Source organism: Megalobrama amblycephala, linkage group LG10 (assembly GCF_018812025.1).
Source record: "Megalobrama amblycephala isolate DHTTF-2021 linkage group LG10, ASM1881202v1, whole genome shotgun sequence".
In the NCBI taxonomy this organism is placed as follows: Eukaryota; Metazoa; Chordata; class Actinopteri; order Cypriniformes; family Xenocyprididae; genus Megalobrama; species Megalobrama amblycephala.
Genome location: NC_063053.1, coordinates 7,636,478 through 7,658,204, shown reverse-complemented (window position 1 = coordinate 7,658,204; position 21,727 = coordinate 7,636,478). Strand labels below are relative to the sequence as shown.

At 37.2% G+C, this 21,727-nt stretch overlaps 1 protein-coding gene across 1 annotated transcript; it reads right to left on the bottom strand.

Moving 5' to 3' along the window:
• Window positions 1-2,771: 2,771 nt before the first annotated feature.
• On the bottom strand, window positions 2,772-20,874 carry alox5a (arachidonate 5-lipoxygenase a). The gene is made up of 14 exons (XM_048204280.1): window positions 20,620-20,874; window positions 18,768-18,966; window positions 18,592-18,676; window positions 15,741-15,863; window positions 14,024-14,130; window positions 13,455-13,627; window positions 13,229-13,375; window positions 9,610-9,813; window positions 9,425-9,511; window positions 8,014-8,192; window positions 7,782-7,903; window positions 3,518-3,618; window positions 3,254-3,424; window positions 2,772-3,156 (listed from the first exon to the last, which is right to left on the bottom strand). Exons 1-14 carry the CDS (start codon window positions 20,767-20,769, stop codon window positions 2,977-2,979), a joined length of 2,028 nt encoding a protein of 675 aa, XP_048060237.1. The 5' UTR covers window positions 20,770-20,874; the 3' UTR covers window positions 2,772-2,976.
• Between the last annotated feature and the right edge of the window lie 853 nt (window positions 20,875-21,727).

The following is a 21,727-nucleotide window of genomic DNA, read 5'->3' as shown; positions in this document are numbered from 1 at the left end:
AACACACATCCATCCAATCCTGTGGATAAAGTTTATCTTTGAGTCTGAGATGCAGTGTTGAGCTGATGTTGTAAACTACTTGTTCCCAGTGCTCAAATAGCTTTTTTTGGTTTTAAACCACTCTGGGGTCCTGAATCTCTAAGGTCCTTTGTTAAAAATCTGGGATCTGATGCTATTGGACATGACAGGCCTACTTATAGGACTATTTATTTACAAACCCGATTCCAAAAAAGTTGGGACACTGTACAAATTGTGAATAAAAACAGAATGCAATGATGTGGAAGTTTCAAATTTCAATATTTTATTCAGAATACAACATAGATGACACATCAAATGTTTAAACTGAGAAAATTTATCATTTTAAGGGAAAAATAAGTTAATTTTAAATTTCATGGCATCAACACATCTCAAAAAAGTTGGGACAAGGCCATGTTTACCACTGTGTGGCATCCCCTCTTCTTTTTATAACAGTCTGCAAACGTCTGGGGACTGAGGAGACAAGTTGCTCAAGTTTAGGAATAGGAATGTTGTCCCATTCTTGTCTATTACAGGCTTCTAGTTGCTCAACTGTCTCAGGTCTTTTTTGTTGCATCTTCCTCTTTATGATGCGCCAAATGTTTTCTATGGGTGAAAGATCTGGACTGCAGGCTGGCCATTTCAGTACCCGGATCCTTCTACACAGCCATGATGTTGTAATTGATGCAGTATGTGGTCTGGCATTGTCATGTTGGAAAATGCAAGGTCTTCCCTGAAAGAGACGACATCTGGATGGGAGCATATGTTGTTCTAGAACTTGGATATACCATTCAGCATTGATGGTGCCTTTCCAGATGTGTAAACTGCCCATGCCACACGCACTCATGCAACCCCATACCATCAGAGATGCAGGCATCTGAACTGAGCGCTGATAACAACTTGGGTTGTCCTTGTCCTCTTTAGTCCGGATGACATGGCGTCCCAGTTTTCCAAAAAGAACTTCAATTTTTGATTCGTCTGACCACAGAACAGTTTTCCACTTTGCCACAGTCCATTTTGAATGAGCCCTGGCCCAGAGAAAACGCCTGCGCTTCTGGATCATGTTTAGATATGGCTTCTTTTTTGACCTATAGAGTTTTAGCCGGCAACAGTGAATGGCATGGTGGATTGTGTTCACCGACAATGTTTTCTGGAAGTATTCCTGAGCCCATGTTGTGATTTCCATTACAGTAGCATTCCTGTATGTGATGCAGTGCCGTCTAAGGGCCCGAAGATCACAGGCATCCAGTATGGTTTTCTGGCCTTGACCCTTACGCACAGAGATTGTTCTAGATTCTCTGAATCTTTGGATGATATTATGCACTGTAGATGATGATAACTTCAAACTCTTTGCAATTTTTCTCTGAGAAACTCCTTTCTGATATTGCTCCACTATTTTTCGCTGTAGCATTGGCGGAATTGGTGATCCTCTGCCCATCTTGACTTCTGAGAGACACTGCCACTCTGAGAGGGTCTTTTTATACCCAATCATGTTGCCAAATGACCTAATAAGTTGCAAATTGGTCCTCCAGCTGTTCCTTATATGTACATTTAACTTTTCCGGCCACTTATTGCTACCTGTCCCAACTTTTTTGGAATGTGTAGCTCACATGAAATCCAAAATGAGCCCATATTTGGCATGACATTTCAAAATGTCTCACTTTCAACATTTGATATGTTATATATATTCTATTGTGAATAAAATATAAGTTTATGAGATTTGTAAATTATTGCATTCCTTTTTTATTCACAATTTGTACAGTGTCCCAAATTTTTGGAATCGGATTTGTACAAGTATGTATACAAACAAGGTGACTTCTGTCTTTAATATGCAAAATATGGAACCAGTAACTCCTGCAATAACCTCCTGCTATTGCTAAATGCTAAAATTGTGTAGGCTGCTCTGGAAGTAAAACATAAAATTCACAAATCCTAATGGAACAATTAAAAGAAAATATAAATCAAAGTGGGATTTATTTTTTCTCTTCTCAGTAACCAAACTGAAGTAAATATTTTTTAAGAAAAATTAACCACCATGAATCCTAGTGATCTGATAAAATTTTGCTCTAATCCATAAACAATGGCAACATGACAAAACTGTATTGTAAAACAACTGCCCATTTATTCACAATTTTTCCAGACTCATCAAAAACTATATGTCTCTCAATTTATCATGACTAATACAGGATTCACTAGTAGACATCTATGACTTTAAAAGTAAATAATCAATCTTAAAATAAAAAAGATACCATTAATGTTTCACACAATTTTAAAAGAAACAAGCTGTTTAAAACTCAAGACCCCCTGTGATGATCAAGAATGATAATGTTGCTGAAATATGCATATATAACATTAACATTTGTTTGACATGTGGGTAAAATAAACAGTAAAAAACAGCAAACTGTTGACATTTGGATAAAGTAATTTCTGGCTACAAATTATTATTACGAAACTTCTCTTACATTACACATAGGAACCTTTATATTTAAAAAAAAAAATAGGTCCCACTTTATATTAAGTGGCCTTAACTACTATGTACTTACATCAAAAAATAAGTACATTGTACTTATTGGGTTCATATTGAATTGCAAAACACTTTTGCTGCTATTGAGGTGGGATACGGGTAAGGTTAGGGACAGCTTTGGTGGGTTTAAGGGTAGGGTTAAGGTGTAAGGGATGGGTGAACATTGTAATTATAAATGTAATTACAGAAATTAATCACAGATGTAATTACATGCAGGTGTTTTTAAAATATAAGTACAATGTAAAACATGTATGTACACAATAAGTGCATTGTATCAAATGATTAATTTAAATGTAAGTACATAATAGTTAAGGCCAGTTAATATAAAGTGGGAGCAAAAATTATTTATTTTTCCAATTTTTATCCCATAAAACACTCTGATAAAACACTTTCTACTACTAGTATAGCACTTCTGCATGGTTCCGCGCAACGATGAATCACACAGCCACACTGTTTGGGATTCTGTCTGGAGACAGATAGTAGTAAGGCAGCTTCTTCCCCTCATTTCGGTTCTTGATGACTTTGGTAACTTCTCCAAGGTTCTTGCGGAATTGCGCCATGGCCTCTTTCACAGGTTTCTCAATGAAGTGTTCATCTGGATACATACCTAGAAACAGCTGCAAAAAAAAAAAATCATACTTTTCAGAATCTGTCATGTTCACATAGCACATCTGAGCTTGTATGTATTCATGCAGATATGCACTTATTTCAGACCTCATTTTCTTGAAACTGACTGAGGGCCCACACAGCTCCCAGATGCCAGCAGGAGCGTCCTCGATCAGGCAGACTCTCCACTATGTACTTCAAATCCACCTCGCCCTTCTTTGTAGGAGGAGGTTTTCGCATGGTTGGGGGGGAATTTGGGATCCATGAGCACCAGTCAAACTGGAGTAAAGAATCAGAACATTGATATTAGTTTTGCTGTTCATTTTACTTTACAACAAAATATGCCAGAAACATCATAGTGTGTAATCTCACCTGGCCAAAGTTTACTGCCGCATGTTGTGCAGAAGCAGTGAAGATGACGATAGACAGATACTCCACCAGCTGCTCTTTGGTTTGTAAACTCTTGGGAAACTCTGCAGACAATGACAACTTTTCATCACTGGTTCATTCAGAGGTCAGAATACATACAGGCCTGAAATTAAAGGCCATGTAGCTCTGCTAAAAAGTGAACTGAGAAAGGAACTTGAAAATGACTGATGTCATATACAAATTCTGTCACCAGTATACCCTTAAGAAAGCCATTTAAAGAGTTAGTTCACCTAAAAATGAAAATTCGAAACACAAATGAAGGTATTTTAATAAAATCTGAGAGCTTTCTGTCCCTCCATTGACAGTCCACGCAACTACCACATTGATGCTTCAAAAAGTTCATAAAGAGATTGTAAACCAATCCATTCGAATCAAGCGGTTTGGTCCAAATTTTCTGAAGAGACTCAATCGCTATTAATATTATTTTGTTATTCATATTATCATGTTTGTCAGGGTTTTGATGATGGATGAGGACTCAAATGCAGGAGAAAGAGGGCTTTTTATTAATAATAAAAAATAAAACAAGACACAACAAAAACTACCCCGTGGGGGAAAAACAGACTAGACTAGACTAGACTAGACTAGACTAGACTAGACTAGACTAGACTAGACTAGACTAGACTAGACTAGACAAAGGGAAACATACGATGACGAACCAGCACAGGACTGCAAACACAAGGAGAATAAATAGGAGAGCAAACAAGGCAGGTAACGAGGGAGGACAGGTGGGGCAAATGAACCAATAATGAGGTAACAAGGTGGGCAGGGTCCAGACAATAGACATTAGAGCACATGGCACAAAGAAACACATGACAAGCCATGTGCTCACACCAAACAAAACAAAAACACAAGCACATGGCCAATGAAGACAAATCACAAGCCATGTGCTTACACAAGACGAGACATGAACACGCAACTATGAAAACTCATAAGCCACGTGTTCACACAAAAACATAGACTGCGTGCTACACAACACAAGACAAAAACACAACACGAAAGCACGCGGCAGGTGGAAACTAACCGCGTGCTACACAAAACATGACAATACAAGAGCGCCTGGTCACAAAACACAAGACAAGAACGCACGGCACGTGAAAGAACACTCGACCGTGCGCTCACAATAAAGACAGGACCGTGAGCGCGAGTGTCCGAATCCTGACACGAAACCGAAACCAAACTAGACATGAGTGCCGGGATCCGAACGCCACGTTCCCAACATGAAACAAGACACGCAGACAAGAGAGCGCGCGGCTCGAGAACACTCGAGACTGTACGCTCACACAAAAACAGGACAAGAACGGGAGTGTCAGAGCTCTGTCACTAAACCAAGAAATAAACTAGACAGAAGTGACAGAACCCTGACAATGTTATTCACATATAAACATTCACGCACATCAGATATGGTAAACGGAAGCTCAAGCATGTTTGCTTCATGCGCGAGAACCAATGAGGTTCATTCTCGTCTGTTACGCAGCACGTTTGAGCTTCCGCAAGAACCAATGAGGTTTGTTCTCGCGCATCAAGCAAGTACAGTTGAGCTTCTGTTTATGTTCGCTGAGCAATGTTTATGTGTGAATAAAAGCCTAAATTCAATCTGTTCATCATATAAAGTGATCGAGTCTCTTCAGAAAATTGGACTAAACCACTCAATTCATATGGATTAGTTTTACGATCACATCTTTTTGAAGTGTCAGTTGCACGTACTGTCAATGGAGGGACAGAAAGCTCTCAGATTTCATTACATATCTTCATTTGTGTTTCGAAGGGTGAGTAAATGATGAGAATTTTTTCATTTTTGGGTATAAAAACACCCTTGGAAAAAAGTGTACTTAAATGTGCACTTGTGTGTTTCGAATTTAAAATATTTGTTTTTAATATATTTTTTGTGCAGATAATATAATGTTAGGCCACTTAAGTGTACTTAAAGAGTGTACACTTTCATGACTGTTTCTTAACACACTTAAGCATACTTTTTAAAGGTGCACTGTCTAATAATGTCTAATAAGTTAAAAGTTTAACTTTAAATCATAATGATGTCAAATATATATTTTAATTAACTTTTGTTGTGTTTTAAAGAAGCACACTTAAAGGCAGGGTAGGCAAAAAAATGTATAAAAAACTTTTTTTCAAAATTTGTTTAAACTTTATTTATATATCAATACATAATTAAAATGTAAGTACTCTGAAAAAGAAAGTATAAAAATCGAGTGTCTGTAGACCTCTCACGACTGTTTTAAAGACAGCTCATTATTTCCATTCACTCCACCCCCTCCCTTCTGGGCTCCTTCCAAAGCCACGCCCCCAAAACGCATGAACGTGTGACTCCGACCACTGAGCTGGAAGACGCATTATTTACCTGAGGCAAGCGGAGAGGAAGGAGCACAGTGCATGTAGTGACATCATGTCAGAATCACATGTAATAAAAATAACTTTAAAATTATGAAGATAAACAAACAAGATGTATTTTAGTACTCACTATCAAGCTAGCATATTGATATTGGTAAAGTTTAAAATATATATTTTTTGATTCGCTAACGAGCTAGTTATCTATAAGGCAAAGCTAAAAACAGGTTGCATGATACACGTTTTTCCATTACCATCATTTACACTGTGATGAAGATGAATTTCGTGTAAGATTCATAACATATACGTTGTTCTACAGATCAACAGAGTAACATACACTCAAATATCAACTCACAACTGCATTGCAGACACAAAATAATAACACACACATACAACAAAGTGTGTACGACACACACAGATACAAGATAAAGACATCAGTAAACATAGGTAGAGAATATAAAAACAAAACAAAGGCGAAAAAAACGTGCAGGTAAACTTGCAGGTGAACATGGTAAAAGACTTAGACAGAGGGTAAAATTATGCACAATTCAACACTATAGCTATCATTATTTATCGTCTCTACTACGGCTCGCTAAGTAATGTTATGTTAGCTATATTACGCAGCTACGTGTGCTAATGACACATGCTTCATGAAAAAATAAACAAAAAAATATGTATGATCAAAATACAAAAAGAAAGATTTACCTGTCCAGCAGAAATAAAGCCATCAAGGAGTCACTTTTCAGCCCCTTGAGTTCCCTCAGTTCTCGCCATCGCTGGAAAGCCACGCCGATATTAACTCGCGTTTTATTTCTTTGTTTATCCAAAGACTTTTTGTTCATTGCCTTTTCTTGTACTGTTACTGTCTTCCTTTTTTTGCCTGGTTTGCCTTCACTAACTGCATAGGCCGATACTGTGAATTTAGCTTGCTGTTTCTCTGCCATTGTTTTGGTATTCCTAGGATCCGTGCCTCTTGGATTCCCCAAATCAAACGTGCGCGCGCAAGTGGGCAGGTCATGTGTGGCAAAAGGGTGGTTGCCATGGTTGCGAGAGAGTGACAGCCGCCTAAGCCAATCCTATGTTTCGTCCCGGATGGAAATAATGAGCTGTGTTTAATACAGATTAAACGGTCTAGAGTCACTCGATTTTTATACTCTTTTTATCAGAGTTCTTACATTTTAATTATGCATGTATATATATAGAAAGTTTAAACAAATTTGGAACAAAATTTCTTACCTACCCTGCCTTTAATTTGATGTGTTAACTAAAGCATATGTAAAAAAGCACTTGATAATTTAACTGTAGTGTGTTAATCGATATTACATTTAAAATTAATATATTTTAAATGTACTACATTGCAACTTTGTCATTACAAATATGTAATTAAATATGTTTAAATCAACATGTTCCCCAACCAATACGACCATATAGGTCCTTTGTCACTTCCCTGAAATACGACCCATGGGAGCGTTTACTAAAGTTGCGCCCCTATCGACAACAGGACACTTTGATTTTAATGCACGACCTATAGAGGACAGTCTCGTTTAAATACAATGCATACAAGTTTCAATAGAAATTACATTAAAGTACATTTTAGTTTATCATAAATGCTTGTCAGTGTATTCATCAGTACACTTTAACCATATTGAAACACTAAATGTCAGCTAATTGCTTTAAATATAATTTAAACTACAATACATTTTCATTTAATTGAAATTGCAAATAAGTGTCTGACAACATTATATCCAGTTTGCACTTAAGTATATTCTTTCTGTAATAAGTACTCTTTATAAAGGTACAGTATGCTCGAGTGTACTCCCTTTGCACGATGCAATTGTGGGATTTGTTTTAAGCATATATTTACCACATTGATCAAAATCCTGCATTCCAAAGCTGCAAACATCTTTCACAAATGCCTGGATCTCTTCATCCTCCTGAACTGTCTCATCTTTCTCATAGTAGATGTTCACTACATCTGCCACAAAACTAGAAAGAGACCAAATAAATATCAAATTACTAAACAAAAAACAAGTTTTCATTCCTTTTTACAATTGAATGTTCATTCTTCTTTTTATCAGCTATGTACTGTAACATACTTTGCCACAGCCTCCCAGACACGGCAGCCATCATCTCTGTAGAAGTAGTAGGGCAGTTCCTCTTTGCTGTCCATGCCTCGTTCTTTTATGGCCTCTGGGAAAATCAAGGACTTGTATGTGAAGGTTTTCATGGACCTCTGGACCAGTTCTACGTGTCCACCTCCACCTGTCCCATTAGCCTGTAAGACACACATACAGATACAGTACAGGCACCCCTCAAAAAACACTGCTGTTATTTAATTTTTCAGTGACTCGTTCTGCATGTTACATCATTATACTTGTAGGTGGTGAGAAGTGGCTGTCTTATGAGTGAATCAATCAATCAAATGTTCAAATACACCGATTCTTTCAGGAATAAAACAAATGACTGTCTTTATGAGTGAGTTTTTGAATTAATCATTCAACCAATTTGTTTAACAACATTGGCTGTGTCCGAAATCGCATACTCTGAGTACGTAGGCCTACTACTTTTGAATAAGTAATTACTTCATGACCATTAAAAAAGTATGGTCAATATAGTAAAAATGTGTGTAGTATGAATGTCATCCGGATGAATTACATTCTTCATGTGGTCAATATCATGTGACCTACCAGCATAATTTGCATCGCTTCACTACAATTTACAAATCTCTCCCATGGCCTCATGTCACTTCACATATTGTTTTTTGCCTACCACATAGGGAAGTAGGCATATTCAGATGCAGCCGTCTTTATGAATGAGTCATTGAATCTTTGTTTCAGCCTATTCGTTCATCAGTACTGATTAGTTCAGGAATGAAAAAATATCCATCTTTATGAGTGTCATTGACTCATTCATTCACGCAATTTGTTTTAAAAAAATAATTCAGGGGCGAAACACCACTACTGTGTGTTGTGATGGAAAGTGCAACTTCAACTTTGATTAGAACCATAAATATTGTGTCTAAAATGTAAGTTACTTAATATTAACCTATTTTTTTTACACAATAATTTAACTCTCTATAGTTAAAATAACCCTATTCAATATTGCTATATTCACAAAACATTGGAGTTAGTGATAAACTACACTGTAAACAATGAGAAAATACATACTAGGTGTATGCAGGCACTGTTATTTTATTACCATATTATATTAAAACTACACCAAAACTGTGTATTTGAATTTCAACACGACTTGAATGCTGTGGAATTAAGCAACTTTGCTGTAGGAAGTGGAAATACTTGCATCATTTAAAGTTATCTTTAGTAACCAAAGGCAAAACCAAACACACGCAACTTATGCAACTTGCCTCAAAATTAAAAATTGCATGTCTTTGTATTTAGACTTTACATTTACAAAAATACAAAATGGTCAGCAGCAGACATATAGAAAACGTTCTAGACAGAGTTTGCTTATGGAGGAAGTAAACTGATAAGAAAGAGAGAAGCTGACCTTGTCAAAAAGTCCACACTCACAGATGAGCTGCTCACGAGCTTTGGTGTTAATGGCAATTGTAAAACGGATGTGAGGTAACAGCAACTGGAAGAGCAGAAGATGCCTTTAGAATATATACTCAACCATACATTTACATTCATACCAACGTTAAACGCTGTACTATAGAGAGAACAAGAAATTACCTTAAAAACAGGATGAACTGCAGGCAGTTGTCTGAACATGGCTATGCCAAAGACCTCAGATATCAGATGTGTCCTGAGAAGATGTGTGACTGTCTGGTGTACGTGAAAGTCTGAAGATCTCACCCAGATCTTGGCCAGCATCCAGTCATACTCATCATCAGTTGGAAGGAAGATGGGATTATCCTCTCCTGGTGTCTGACCCAGCTATGCAAATGAAGTAGAGGTCATTTTCAAAACTCATCCTTCCTATTTTTATAGACAATAGCATACGGTCATGGTCACAAATCGTGTAAGGGTGTGCGTGGGAGACTTCACTATTTCTCATATACCATTCATACAATATATGACAAATCATGTCAATATATGACTTGCATGACTTCCTTCCTTGCACAAAGCTATCTAATTTCAGAAAACTTGTAATGTAGCGCACAGAGCTAAACTCTGCAGGACAGTGGCCCTCTAGGGCCGGATTTGAGGAACTCAAGCGTATACCATATGGTCTTTTTTTATGTGTTTTGGTGCTTGAAAGTTACCAATTACCATCCTCTTATCCCCCCATCACCCATGAACTTCCTGTTTATGAAAGAATTCTGAAAAAAAGCATCATGGTTGCCACAAAAAAAAAAAAAAAATTAAGCAGCAATCTGTTTTCAACACTGATAATAATAAATGTTTCTTGAGCACCAAATCAGCATATTATAAGCATATAATAATTTCTGAAGGATCATGTGACACTAAAGACGGGAGTAATGATGCTGAAAATTCAGCTTTTCAATTTTTAAGTTTTTAAGTTTTGTTTGTATATGTCTATGTGGTGTTTAAAATTTGCTTTAAGACAAACTACTTGCAAAATTCATTGGTCAACAAATATGCAGAGTACTTTTGCCTTAAAACCGCAGTGTACCAAAGACAGTCTCAAAAAATGCCCATTTCCTCCCACCACAAACATGTTACTAAACCCGTCAACGTGCACTTTCTATCATAGAAATTCTATGAAGTTCAAAGCATTTTAAGCATGCTGATTTTAGATGGCAGCTGTCTGACTATGAGATGGCAAACAAGAACATGGTTTGTGTAACATCAGCAACACATTATTAGCTGTTTGATAACATAGTCAAGCCTAAGCCTAATCATATCAGTTACAGTTATGTGTCCGCTGCACAATTACCATTCAGATACATTAACTTGTAGACAACCCTGTATAATTTGGTCTTCTGAATCAGCTTCTGGTTCAAAACATATATGGCTGAATTAAACCAATTGAGGCTCTGGTGGTGGACGTGGAGCTGGAGAGGGGTGTAAACAAAGAGAGACAGGCCAAACAGTCCATTGGGGTGTGAGTTCCTGCAATGGAGATCCAGACAGAGCCGAGGAGACATGGAGCCAGGGTGACACCACAGTTCCAAATGGCCAAGGTGGAGTTGATGGCTCATGGGAGCGAGCCGGAGATGGGGACCCGGAAGTCCGCGGTGGATCCGGAGCAACTCAAGACAACAGCAGAGCCCCGTGAAGGTGAAGCCCCGTGAAGCCAAAGGGATGGAAGGCAGAGGCGCAGCTGGCAGCCAGGAATTCTGTAGCAGAACCAAAGTGATAATTGACCAAGGCGGAGATGGAGGGACGAGAGAGCCCGGTGAGGTGAACGTGATTTCACCAAGTACGACATGTTCCTGGATCAACATCTTTGTTGATCCTGGAACAACATTCCAATCAAATTTGAGGGACAAGTTTAACATTTATGTCAAATTTAGGCTTGCAATTAGGGTTAGGTGCTTCTACATCAGTGTTATTCACATATCTTTCCCCTCTGATTTTAGGGATAAGTTATGGGTAGGATTAGGTTTAGGGGTAGGAATAGGGTTACGACTAAATTTTCGGACAGGTATGTTGTTCCAGGATCAACAAAATATGTTGATCCAGGAACATGTCTTACTTGGCAAAATCACGGTGACCAGCCCGGCGGAGCTGGTGGGATGACGGGCCTTGGTGGAGAAGAAGGAGCTGATGGGTCGGAGGACCGAGGTGGAGTCCGGGGCTCGGAGGCAGAGACAGGGGATTCTCGTACCAAGATGGAGCTGGGGACTGGAAGGCCCGAGGTGGATCCACACCACAAGATGGAACAAACTGAGGATGAGCAGAGGGACAGACAGGAACTAGTGGTGGCAGGGCTGGGGACTAAGCTGGTGGGAGAGGGAGGCTGGGCGGGAACATTGGAAACACAAGAGATGCAGAAGACTTGAAGATGGGCGGGACCAGAGGAAACAGCAGATTCAGGGGTATATCCGCCTCAAATTCCTCTAAAAGATTTCCATAGACCAGGCACAACTTATCCACAGTGGCAAGGGTGTGGGCCCTCAAACTCCTTCAGGGAAGGGCGTTGTTGCCAACTCAAGCGCCTGGTCAGACGTGTCGTTGGGCTCAGGCTCTGTGTCTGGTGGAGGCTGGTGGGCTCCACGGGGCAGATGGTGAAAGGCGAATCATTATTTCCCAGCAAAAAATTCTGTCAGGGGTGGGTGCTATAAGTAATGGCACGCCATAGAATCATTCAAGCGAATAGCTTTAATGACAAACACTCAGGAAACAGGCAGGAGAAACTCAAGAAACAAACACTTAACATTGACGAGACCGGACAAAGAACTGAACAAAACAGGGAGAATAAATACACAGACTAAATTAGATAATTAATTGAACAACAGGTTAACAGAATGATTAATCAAGGGAACAAACTGGAAACTAGGTCAAATGACAGGGAACACAAGCAAACAGGAACAGAATTAAAATACAATGAAATTAAGCCAAAACAGAACATACACGTCACACCAATATTTCCACTTGCCATTGTGTAGCGTTTACTACAGTTGACCAAGTGGATCAGGTGTTGTGATCGAGTGGAGGTGGGGACTAATTTGCTTATTCATGGATTAACCTTTTGAATTCGACCTTTTGAATGACAGTGTGTTGAATTTATTTGGGTTATTTTCAAAGCCATTTTCTACTCCATCTTCTATCAACATCTATTGCTCTGTATTTTTGCAAAAAGCATATCCTGAAAAAATAACAGAACAATGTATACCTAAAAATAAAAGCCATTTTTTCAATGAAGAGTGCATCACATATAGACCTGCTTTCACAGAGTTTATATTAATCCAGGATTAGGCCTTAGTTCAATTACTTCAATTCAATGGCTCTGACATATATTAAGGTATGTCAGTGCAAGTTGTTTTAAGATGTTAAAACAGCTCAAACATGCATTTTAATCGGGGACTAGGCTTAAGTCTTGTCTGTGAAACCAAGGAATAGCATTCATTGTGTTTTTTATCATTAAAACTATTTTCAGTCTTTGACAAAAAAAGTGAAATAGATCCATCAAATGTTTTTCATGGCAGTTTTTCAATAAAATATTTATCTCCTTTATATTAAATTGCTTGTATTCATCTTGTTCTAAATCACTTTTGACAAAAGCATCTACACTAACTGAATAGTTTGTCTAATTTCAAAGGGTAGCATGAGAGTATGAGAAAAGAAACGCAGAAGCAGAAATTATCTCATCACACACTGTGCTGTGAAAACGATCTGGTATGTTTCCAGCATATGTGATTGTTTTTATGTGTCGATATTGTACCTGTATGGCAACTGGCATGATTTTGTTCTGACTGTTCTTATACAGCAAACAGATGGGTGCAGCCAAGTATTGAAGGGTGCATGGGTCCGTTGCATTGGCGGTAACACCATCCATTAACTCATAGTCAGCAATGAAGATGTTTCCTTCCTGAAAAGCAAGACATCACGTTGTAATAAAACCACAAACTATCACGTTGGTTGTTGCATGGCTCATGTGTGTTGTATACCTTGAGCTCTTCTTCCAGTGTGAGACCTCTCTCCAGACTGTTCTCCACAAGCTTTTGTGTGATTGGAAACTTGTCAGGAATTTCTGTGCATTTCCTGATGACCACTGGATTACAGCCATTCAAGAACTGGTATCCAAACATGAAGTCTTCCTTCCAGTGCTCCATCACATACTCTGTGCAAGACACCCAAGCAGGTAAATAAAATAATGTTTGTGGTTAATACATACCTGAAGATATTTTTACCTTACATAAATTATACACATTCATATCTCAAACATGAATTTTGTAGCAGTTTAAAAATGTCACTCAGAACCGCATGGTATATTATTTTAAATGATAAAGAATATAAAACCTAACATAAATATAAATATTGTACATTAGGTATTTAACAGATATTTATGAGTAAACAAAAAGCAAAGTTGCAAATTACAAACTGGTGATTTATGCATGATAAGAGATGAAAGTGTTTGTGAGCTGGATAATTGTGGGTCATGTGCAATTCTTCAACAGATCATTACATAAATGTTGAAAAAGATGTTGTAAAAATTAAACATACTGGTGGTTCAAACCTGATATTGTGTTCTTAATTCTCATGAATATACGCTCAAAGTCTGCAAAATCTCCCCATGAGGACTGAAACATGTGCATGAACTGGTTTACGTAAAGATTCTCAATCCTGAGGAATAGAACAGAGCCAAACATGAAAATACATATGCCTATGATATATTTTATTGCAATATATATTAAAATAATACATACAGAGAGATATTTGGTGATATTATTCTGAGAAATTTAGTGAGGTAGAAGAGTAAATGAATATTTCATTAACAATTTTAGACCATTTTCCATTTTCTATCCTTGTGAAAAGGAAGTACACTTTAGCATACTGTTTAAAAAGAGTACACTCCATTGCATGTTATTTGTAATTGTAAAAAAAAAAAAAAAAAAAAAAAGTATTATAGTTTGAACTGTATTAAATGCAATTAGTTAAATGCAATTTGTGGTTTTTGTTTTTGACACTTTTGCGTTGTTGTGCTCCCCCTACTGGATAGCAGGTCAATATTTTCTTAAATAAAGTAGTAAATTATGTGTTTTGTGCAAACAAAGCACTCACATTGCTTCATAAAACTGATGTTAAAAAAATGGAATTACATGGAGTACTTTAATGATGTCTTTACTACCTTTCTGGACCTTGAAAGTGGTAGTGGTGTTGCTCCCACTGAAGGGACAGAAAGCTCTCAGATTTCAACAAAAAGATCTTCATTTGTGTTCCGAAGATGAACGAAAGTCTTTGAAACTACATGAGGGTGAGTAATTAATGACAGAATTTCCATTTTTGGGTGAACTAACAATTTAAAATGTACTTTATAGTCAAATTTTAAGTGTGATAAGGGATAGTTCAGCCAAAAATGAAAATTCCGTCATCATTTACTCACCCTCAAGTTTCTGTTCTTCTGCTGAACACAAAAGAAGACATTTTAGAAAATTATGGTTAACTAAACAGTTAATGGACCCCACTGACTTCTATAGTATGGAACTCAATGGGGCAATCAACTGTTTAGTTACCGACATTCTTCAAAATAGCTTCTTTTGGGTTCAGCAGAAGAAAGAAATTTGGAACAACTCGAATTTTCATTTTTGGCTGAACTATAACTTTAAGAAACATATTCTAGGGTACTTTCTCTAAATGCTCTCAAGTGGACTTTTATTGCATTGATACTATTTTATCTGAAAGTCTAGGGGTTTTTTTATTTTTATTTTTTTAAATACACCTTAAAGATCTGCTGTTCATAACAAGTGCACATTCAGTACAATATAATTGCACTTCTTTTTCACAAGTGTAACCAAGGCAGTTTCTCACAGCCACACACCCACTAAACCAGAGAGCTCAACCCTGGATGCATGAAACATTTTTTGTTGTTGTAATAATCTGACTGTCAGTGTGTCTGCACATATGGTTTAAAAACACGTACATCCTTGTGTCTGAGAAAGACACTTCTCAAAACTATTTATACCAACAGCACAATCTACTGATCTGCAATTTCCCCCTTTTTAACAGTCACATTCTTACTTTAATACAGGCCAACACAGTTCAGCAAGACCTGTGCAAATGTGTAATACCACAAAAACAATGCATGTATTCAGACCTTGTTAGAGATACATGCAAAAAACAGAGTTCTAAAAGAAACATGCAAATGTGCATAAATACAAACAGATGGTCACTTTATGTAAATAACAGTTATCTGACTGCACAGACCAGTAAACATAAAACGAAACGAATCTTACGCTTTGCTGTAGTTGAGCACAAAGTCCACTCCTTTCTCACTGTCAAACTGAATGTCTCGTGGAAGCTCACTATGGGCTTTGGCATCTATACTCATAGGGAAGCCAGGATGCCACTCCTTCCATCTTCAACATAAAGAACAACATCGTGTTTTAAAATTCAGTCTCTTTTACGTCAGCCCCAAACCATTTATTGTCAATATTATGAAATAAATAAAAGGTTCCACTTTTAGAAATTGGATTTCCTGGGCAGTGTGGTCAGATATGTGGTCATGATGGTATCATTGGCAGAAGTCCAAGATTCAGTCCCTTGAGTTACTAGACAAATGCAGATTTCGGTTCCTATAATTAATGTTCTCTTGTAGGCTTTTCACTCTGGCTTAAAGGGCTAGTTTACCCACTCACCCTCATGTCGTTCCAAACCCGTAAGACCTTCGTTCATCTTCGGAACACAAATTAAGATGTTTTTGATGAAATCCGAAGAAAATCCCTTTCTGATCTCCTTATACACAGTAATGTCATAACAAATTTCAAGGCCCAGAAAGATAGCAAAGACATTGTTAAAATAGTCCATGTGACTACAGTGGTTCAACTTTAATGTTATGAAGCGACAAGAATACTTTTTGTGTTCTGAAGTAGAACCCGGAAGTGCTGCACTGTGTTTACAACATGAACAGCATAGGACACGGACAGGAAAGAGAAGAAACTGTTGAATAAAGTTGTTATTTTTGTTTTGTTTTTGCACATAAAAAGTATTATTGTCACTTCATAACATTATAATTGAAACACTGTAGTCACGGACTATTTTAACAATGTCTTTACTATCTTTCTGGACCTTGAAATTTGTTATGACATTGCTGTGTATAGGGAGATCAGAAACCTCTCAGATTTGATCGAAAATATCTTAATTTGTGTTCTGAAGATGAACGAAGGTCTTACGGGTTTGGAACAACATGAGGGTGAGTAATTAATGACAGAAAGTTCATTTATGGGTGAACTAACCCTTTAATCCTGGGTTATTGTCTTTTTAATTCTCCTTTTAAAGGGAGAGTTTACCCAAATAAAACTTCTGTCATATGTTGCTCTTCAAAATATCTAAATATATCAGAACAAGATCCACACAAGATAAAGGTCCTACAGGTTTGTACAAGTTAGTACATTTTTGGGTGTGCTATTCCCTACCATTGGGAAACCAAACCACACTTGTAATTTTGAATATAAGTAGCAGAGTTGTTAAACTCGTTTACTCATTAAATTTGTTTTTGGCTTATAGACATGGGAAAAAATGCAGTGTTTAGCAACAAACTTCCAATCATAAACTGAACAGCGCTTGCCTCATTAAATATTCATACACTTTGTAAAGTCACAGAAACACACATGTGCTGTATTTTGTTTTCAAAACCATCAAACAATTGTGTAAAACATGTTTATTTGAGTGATGAGTGTTTTATTCTTATGATTATGGGCAGAACAGAGTATTCAGAACAAACTGGATTGTACAACAAGGACTATAAAACCGATGTGCGAGACTGCGAGACAAAGCGTTATTTAAACAGGTTGCATGCAAGAATGTTAACCCAGGATTTACGAAAGTAAACTCTTAAAAATAAAGGTTTCAATAGGGTTTTTTTTTTTTTTACAGTGATGCTACAAAAGAAACATTTTCGGTTCCCCAAAGAAGAACCTTTTAGAGAACAGATCTTAAAAGAACCAACGGCTGGTAAGGACTACAACAAGCTTCTTCCCGGGTTAGTGACATCACAAACCCCAAAATGAGCCCAAACCCTCAAACCCTGCCCCTGAGAACACAACAAAAGGGGTGAGGCCATGTTGGGCTGCTTTAGAGAAGAGGAAGAGTTGTTGTAGTAGAGTGTTGTTACCATGCCGTCGTTTTACGCCAGACTGCTTCACAAACGAGTGTCAATTCAACGCTGAATTTGCACAAAAGATTAACATGACGGCACATGCTAGTCGAAAAGTTGAATCAACTCCACAGCAACTACATAAATTTATCCACTAACCATTCAGAAACATCCAGTTTCATTCTAAAAGTTGTAACTTCTTCCTGAGTCTCTCCATCAGTGTCTGACTCCGGTTTGAACAATATAAGGCTGAACACCGTTACTGACAATCCTCATTTTGGCTTTGTGAGATTCTCCAGCTTTGTTGTTGTTGAGCAACCGAAGCGTGATCTGTTAAAGCTCCGCCCTCTTTTGGAAAGGGGGCTGGGAGCAGCAGCTCATTTTCATTTAAAGGGACACACACAAAAACAACATGTTTTTGCTCACACCCAAATAGGGTTGAATTTGACAAGCTATTTAAGTGATCTGTGGGGTATTTTGAGCTGAAACTTCACAGACACATTCTGGGGACACCAGAGACTTAAATTACATCTTGTGAAAAGGGGCATAATAGGTCCACTTTAAATGTTTTTCATGGAACCATCGATGCCAGGGTAAAGATTAAACAGTGTAAAACAGAGTTATAGTAGTCTATATATGTATATGTGTGTGTGTATGTGTAGGCAATATCACAAATATATACATTTTGTATAATTTATATTTCTGACTGTATCATCCAGTTTGTCCTGAATACACTGTTCTGACCATAACCTTCAGAATAAATCACACTCATCACTCCAAATTAACACGTTTTCTGTCACTGTTAAACATTTTGAATCAAACTCTGTGCGTGAAAGTTTATTTGACTGTAAGCGATGTAAAAAGAGGAAAATGAATAATCTGTTTTCCGATGATGAAATCGCAGACTTGACCACATGCTCTTTATGAAGAAAGTACTTTTCCTGGAGACCAAGATTGTTTTGGTTATCCTCCTTCTAAATGTTGCATCAAACCTGTATGTCTTCTGTCTCTGTTCTAGTTCTTTGTGCCTATGTTGTTTCGCCACTCCGGCTTTCTTGTCATGTTGTGGCAATCGAGCTGAAACACAGCAAGCATCGAAACTTTATGTTATGGTAACATTTAGCATCTCTATTGCAAGAAGAAATGTGCACAGGCAATCAATACCTACCCCTGCCATCTCTGAGGACCACCTCCTTGTCATCAACTAACCAGCGAAAGCAGGGAAACTCAATGTAATCTCCATAGGGAGTCTTCACCGTGATGTATTTGCAGTACCAGTCATCGTGCACCCAGTATTTCTTCTTTTCGATTTTCACCAGCTCAATTTCACCCAGGTCTTCTCCCACAGTAACGTCATATGAGTCCACCTTGAATTACACCATGATATTTTAATGCAATGTATAGTTTCAATAGACAATTTTAATACTGCATGTGTCATAGAGTATTACAGTAAAAATAACTTATAAGTCTTTATATGACACATGCAATAGTGAACTTCAACTGTGGCAATAAAGATATTATGCTGTTATGAAGATATTTAAAGACACAAATCATGAAAGTCTCCCTGAGGTGAAAATCAAGTTTTTAATGTTGTTTATATGTCTATCTGGTGTTTTTAACATGCTTTAAGACAAACCATGTGCAAATTCATAAGTCAACAAAATTGCTGAGTATTTTCTCTTAAAAACTGCAGTAAACCAAAGACAGTCTCAAACCTGTGGTTTGAAATCGCTGGCGTTTCTTACGACACAAACTACCTTATAACCAATCACGTCAACGTGCCGGCGGGCTTTAGCATATCATTAACTGACCGCCAAGGGAGTCTCAAAAGAAGGTTATCCCGGTATATTTTTTTGTTGATAATGAAAAATATTTAGCAATATGGCGGGTGTATGATGCATATTACGATGTTATGATAAATTATATGCCAGTTGTTCAAAGCATATCTAAGGAAACTGATTGTTAGAAGGCAGCTTTCTGACTCGAGAATGTAAACATGGTTTGTGTAACATTAGCAACACATTATTAGCTGTTTGATAACAGTCAAACAAAACACTAATCATATGAATTACAGTTATCTGTATCGTTTTTACATTGTGCAGCATTTACCTCAGTAAGTTGACCAAGTAGATCTCGTCAGAGCTCGTGCGAGTGAGTAGAGGCGGGGCTAATTAGCATATTCATAGATCCGTGTATTTTAAATGAGGCAAAGGTGTAGAGTTACATTCAAGCTATTTTAAAGGAATTAACTTTTTTTTTTTCAAAGGAAAAAACTATTAAATATGCCATTTTGGTAATCAATGATGAGTTTTAAGGGATACAATTATTGACTACAGGGGGATTTAACATGCCCAAAATTTGATTCACCATTTTTAAAGTAGCAATCTCCATTTTGATCCACTTATTTTTTCAAAGCACACTTTAATGTATAGTCATATATAATGTTTGCATATAGGGTTACACTTTATTTTAAGGTGTTCTTGTTACAGTGTAATTATACATTTAATAGGCTACTGAGTTTTATCAGTTAACAACGTGGAGTTACTATAAGGTTAGCGTTAGGAGTAGGGTTTGATTTAAAGTGATAGTTCAGCCAAAAATGAAAATTCTGTCATCTTTTACACACCCTCAAGTTGTTCCAAACCTGTATGAATTTCTTTCTCCTGCTGAACAAAAAAGAAGATATTTTGAAGAATGTCAGTAACCAAACAGTTGATGTGCCCATTGACTTTTTTTTACCCATATCAACTGTTTGATTACCCATAAAATATCTTCTTTTGAGTTCAGCAGAAGAAAGAAACTCATACAGGTTTGGATATTTACATGCCTGAGGGTGTGTAAATGATGACATAACTTTAATTTTTGGCCGAACCATCCCTTTACGGTTAGTTGCATGTAGTTATGCATAATTTACTCGAATTACTTCAGTAATCGCATGCAACATATGAAGCAAGGACATTGTAAAATAAAGTGTTACGGCATATAACTGCATTCATAGATAAAGATCATTAGTATCTTACCGCTCCTCTCTCAAAATCATTATAGAGGGGTTTATCCAGGAGGGTTCTCTCACTGCATCCCTCCGTTCCCATCAGGGTCAGGTAAATGTAGTCATCTGTTCCAGCAAACCACTGAGTGCCTGTGGCGACAGTCACTGTGTAGTTCGGCATTTTCGTCAAGCTGGAGATCAGCTAGAGCTGCATCTGAACTCGACTGGACTTTTCAAGAGTCGCACACAGACTGCATTTCCTCTTCTCTCCCCCCCTCTCTCCCATTCTCTCTCTAACTGACTCTCACAAGCCACAGACTTCACACATACGGAAATTTGAAGATGTGATCATGGTGAGCATTGTGGTGGGCTTCACTCAAGTTGCTTATTTCAAGAGTGAACTATCATGCACTTTATTGATGATTCTAATTCATTTCAACATATTACGGCAAATCATTTAGGTCAATATGCAGTTTTTAAGATGTCCTGCATTGCATGCTTATCAGATATTTTAGTTCTCGTTTATCTTGAAGGCTTTGAGCTGTTATTTCACACTTGTTTTTTTGTTTGTTTTTTTTAACAGGAGTTGGTCTCATTAGTTTGTAAGACTTTATCTACCCTGTGGTTTAACAGCTCACATTCTGCTGATAGGAACATCCAAATGTGTTCTGCAAATTTTTCTTTCTTTCTTTCTTTTATTTAAATAATCTACCAATAAAAACGATTTAAGTTATTTTTAATATAGGCTATTTAATATATAAAATGTACATTTACATTACCGTTCAAAAGTTTGGGGTTGGTAATATTTTTCAGTGTTGTTGAAAGAATTCTTACGCTCACCAAAACTACATTTATTTAATAGAAAAAACAGTAATATTGTGAAATATTATTGCAATTTAAAATAACTGCATTCTACTTTAATATTGTCACGGTTGGGTTGCAGTATTCAAAAGCACGACGAAGGAGATATCTTCAAGAATATTTAAAGGTGCTACAGAGGATGTTTTGTTTTATACATTTTTGCAATATTACTTGAAACTGTCTTTACTAACTGATAAAAGACTATTTATTAGGTGCACTGAAAGGGAATAATATTAATATACATCATCTGTGCACGAGGTAGGGCCTTAAAAACATCA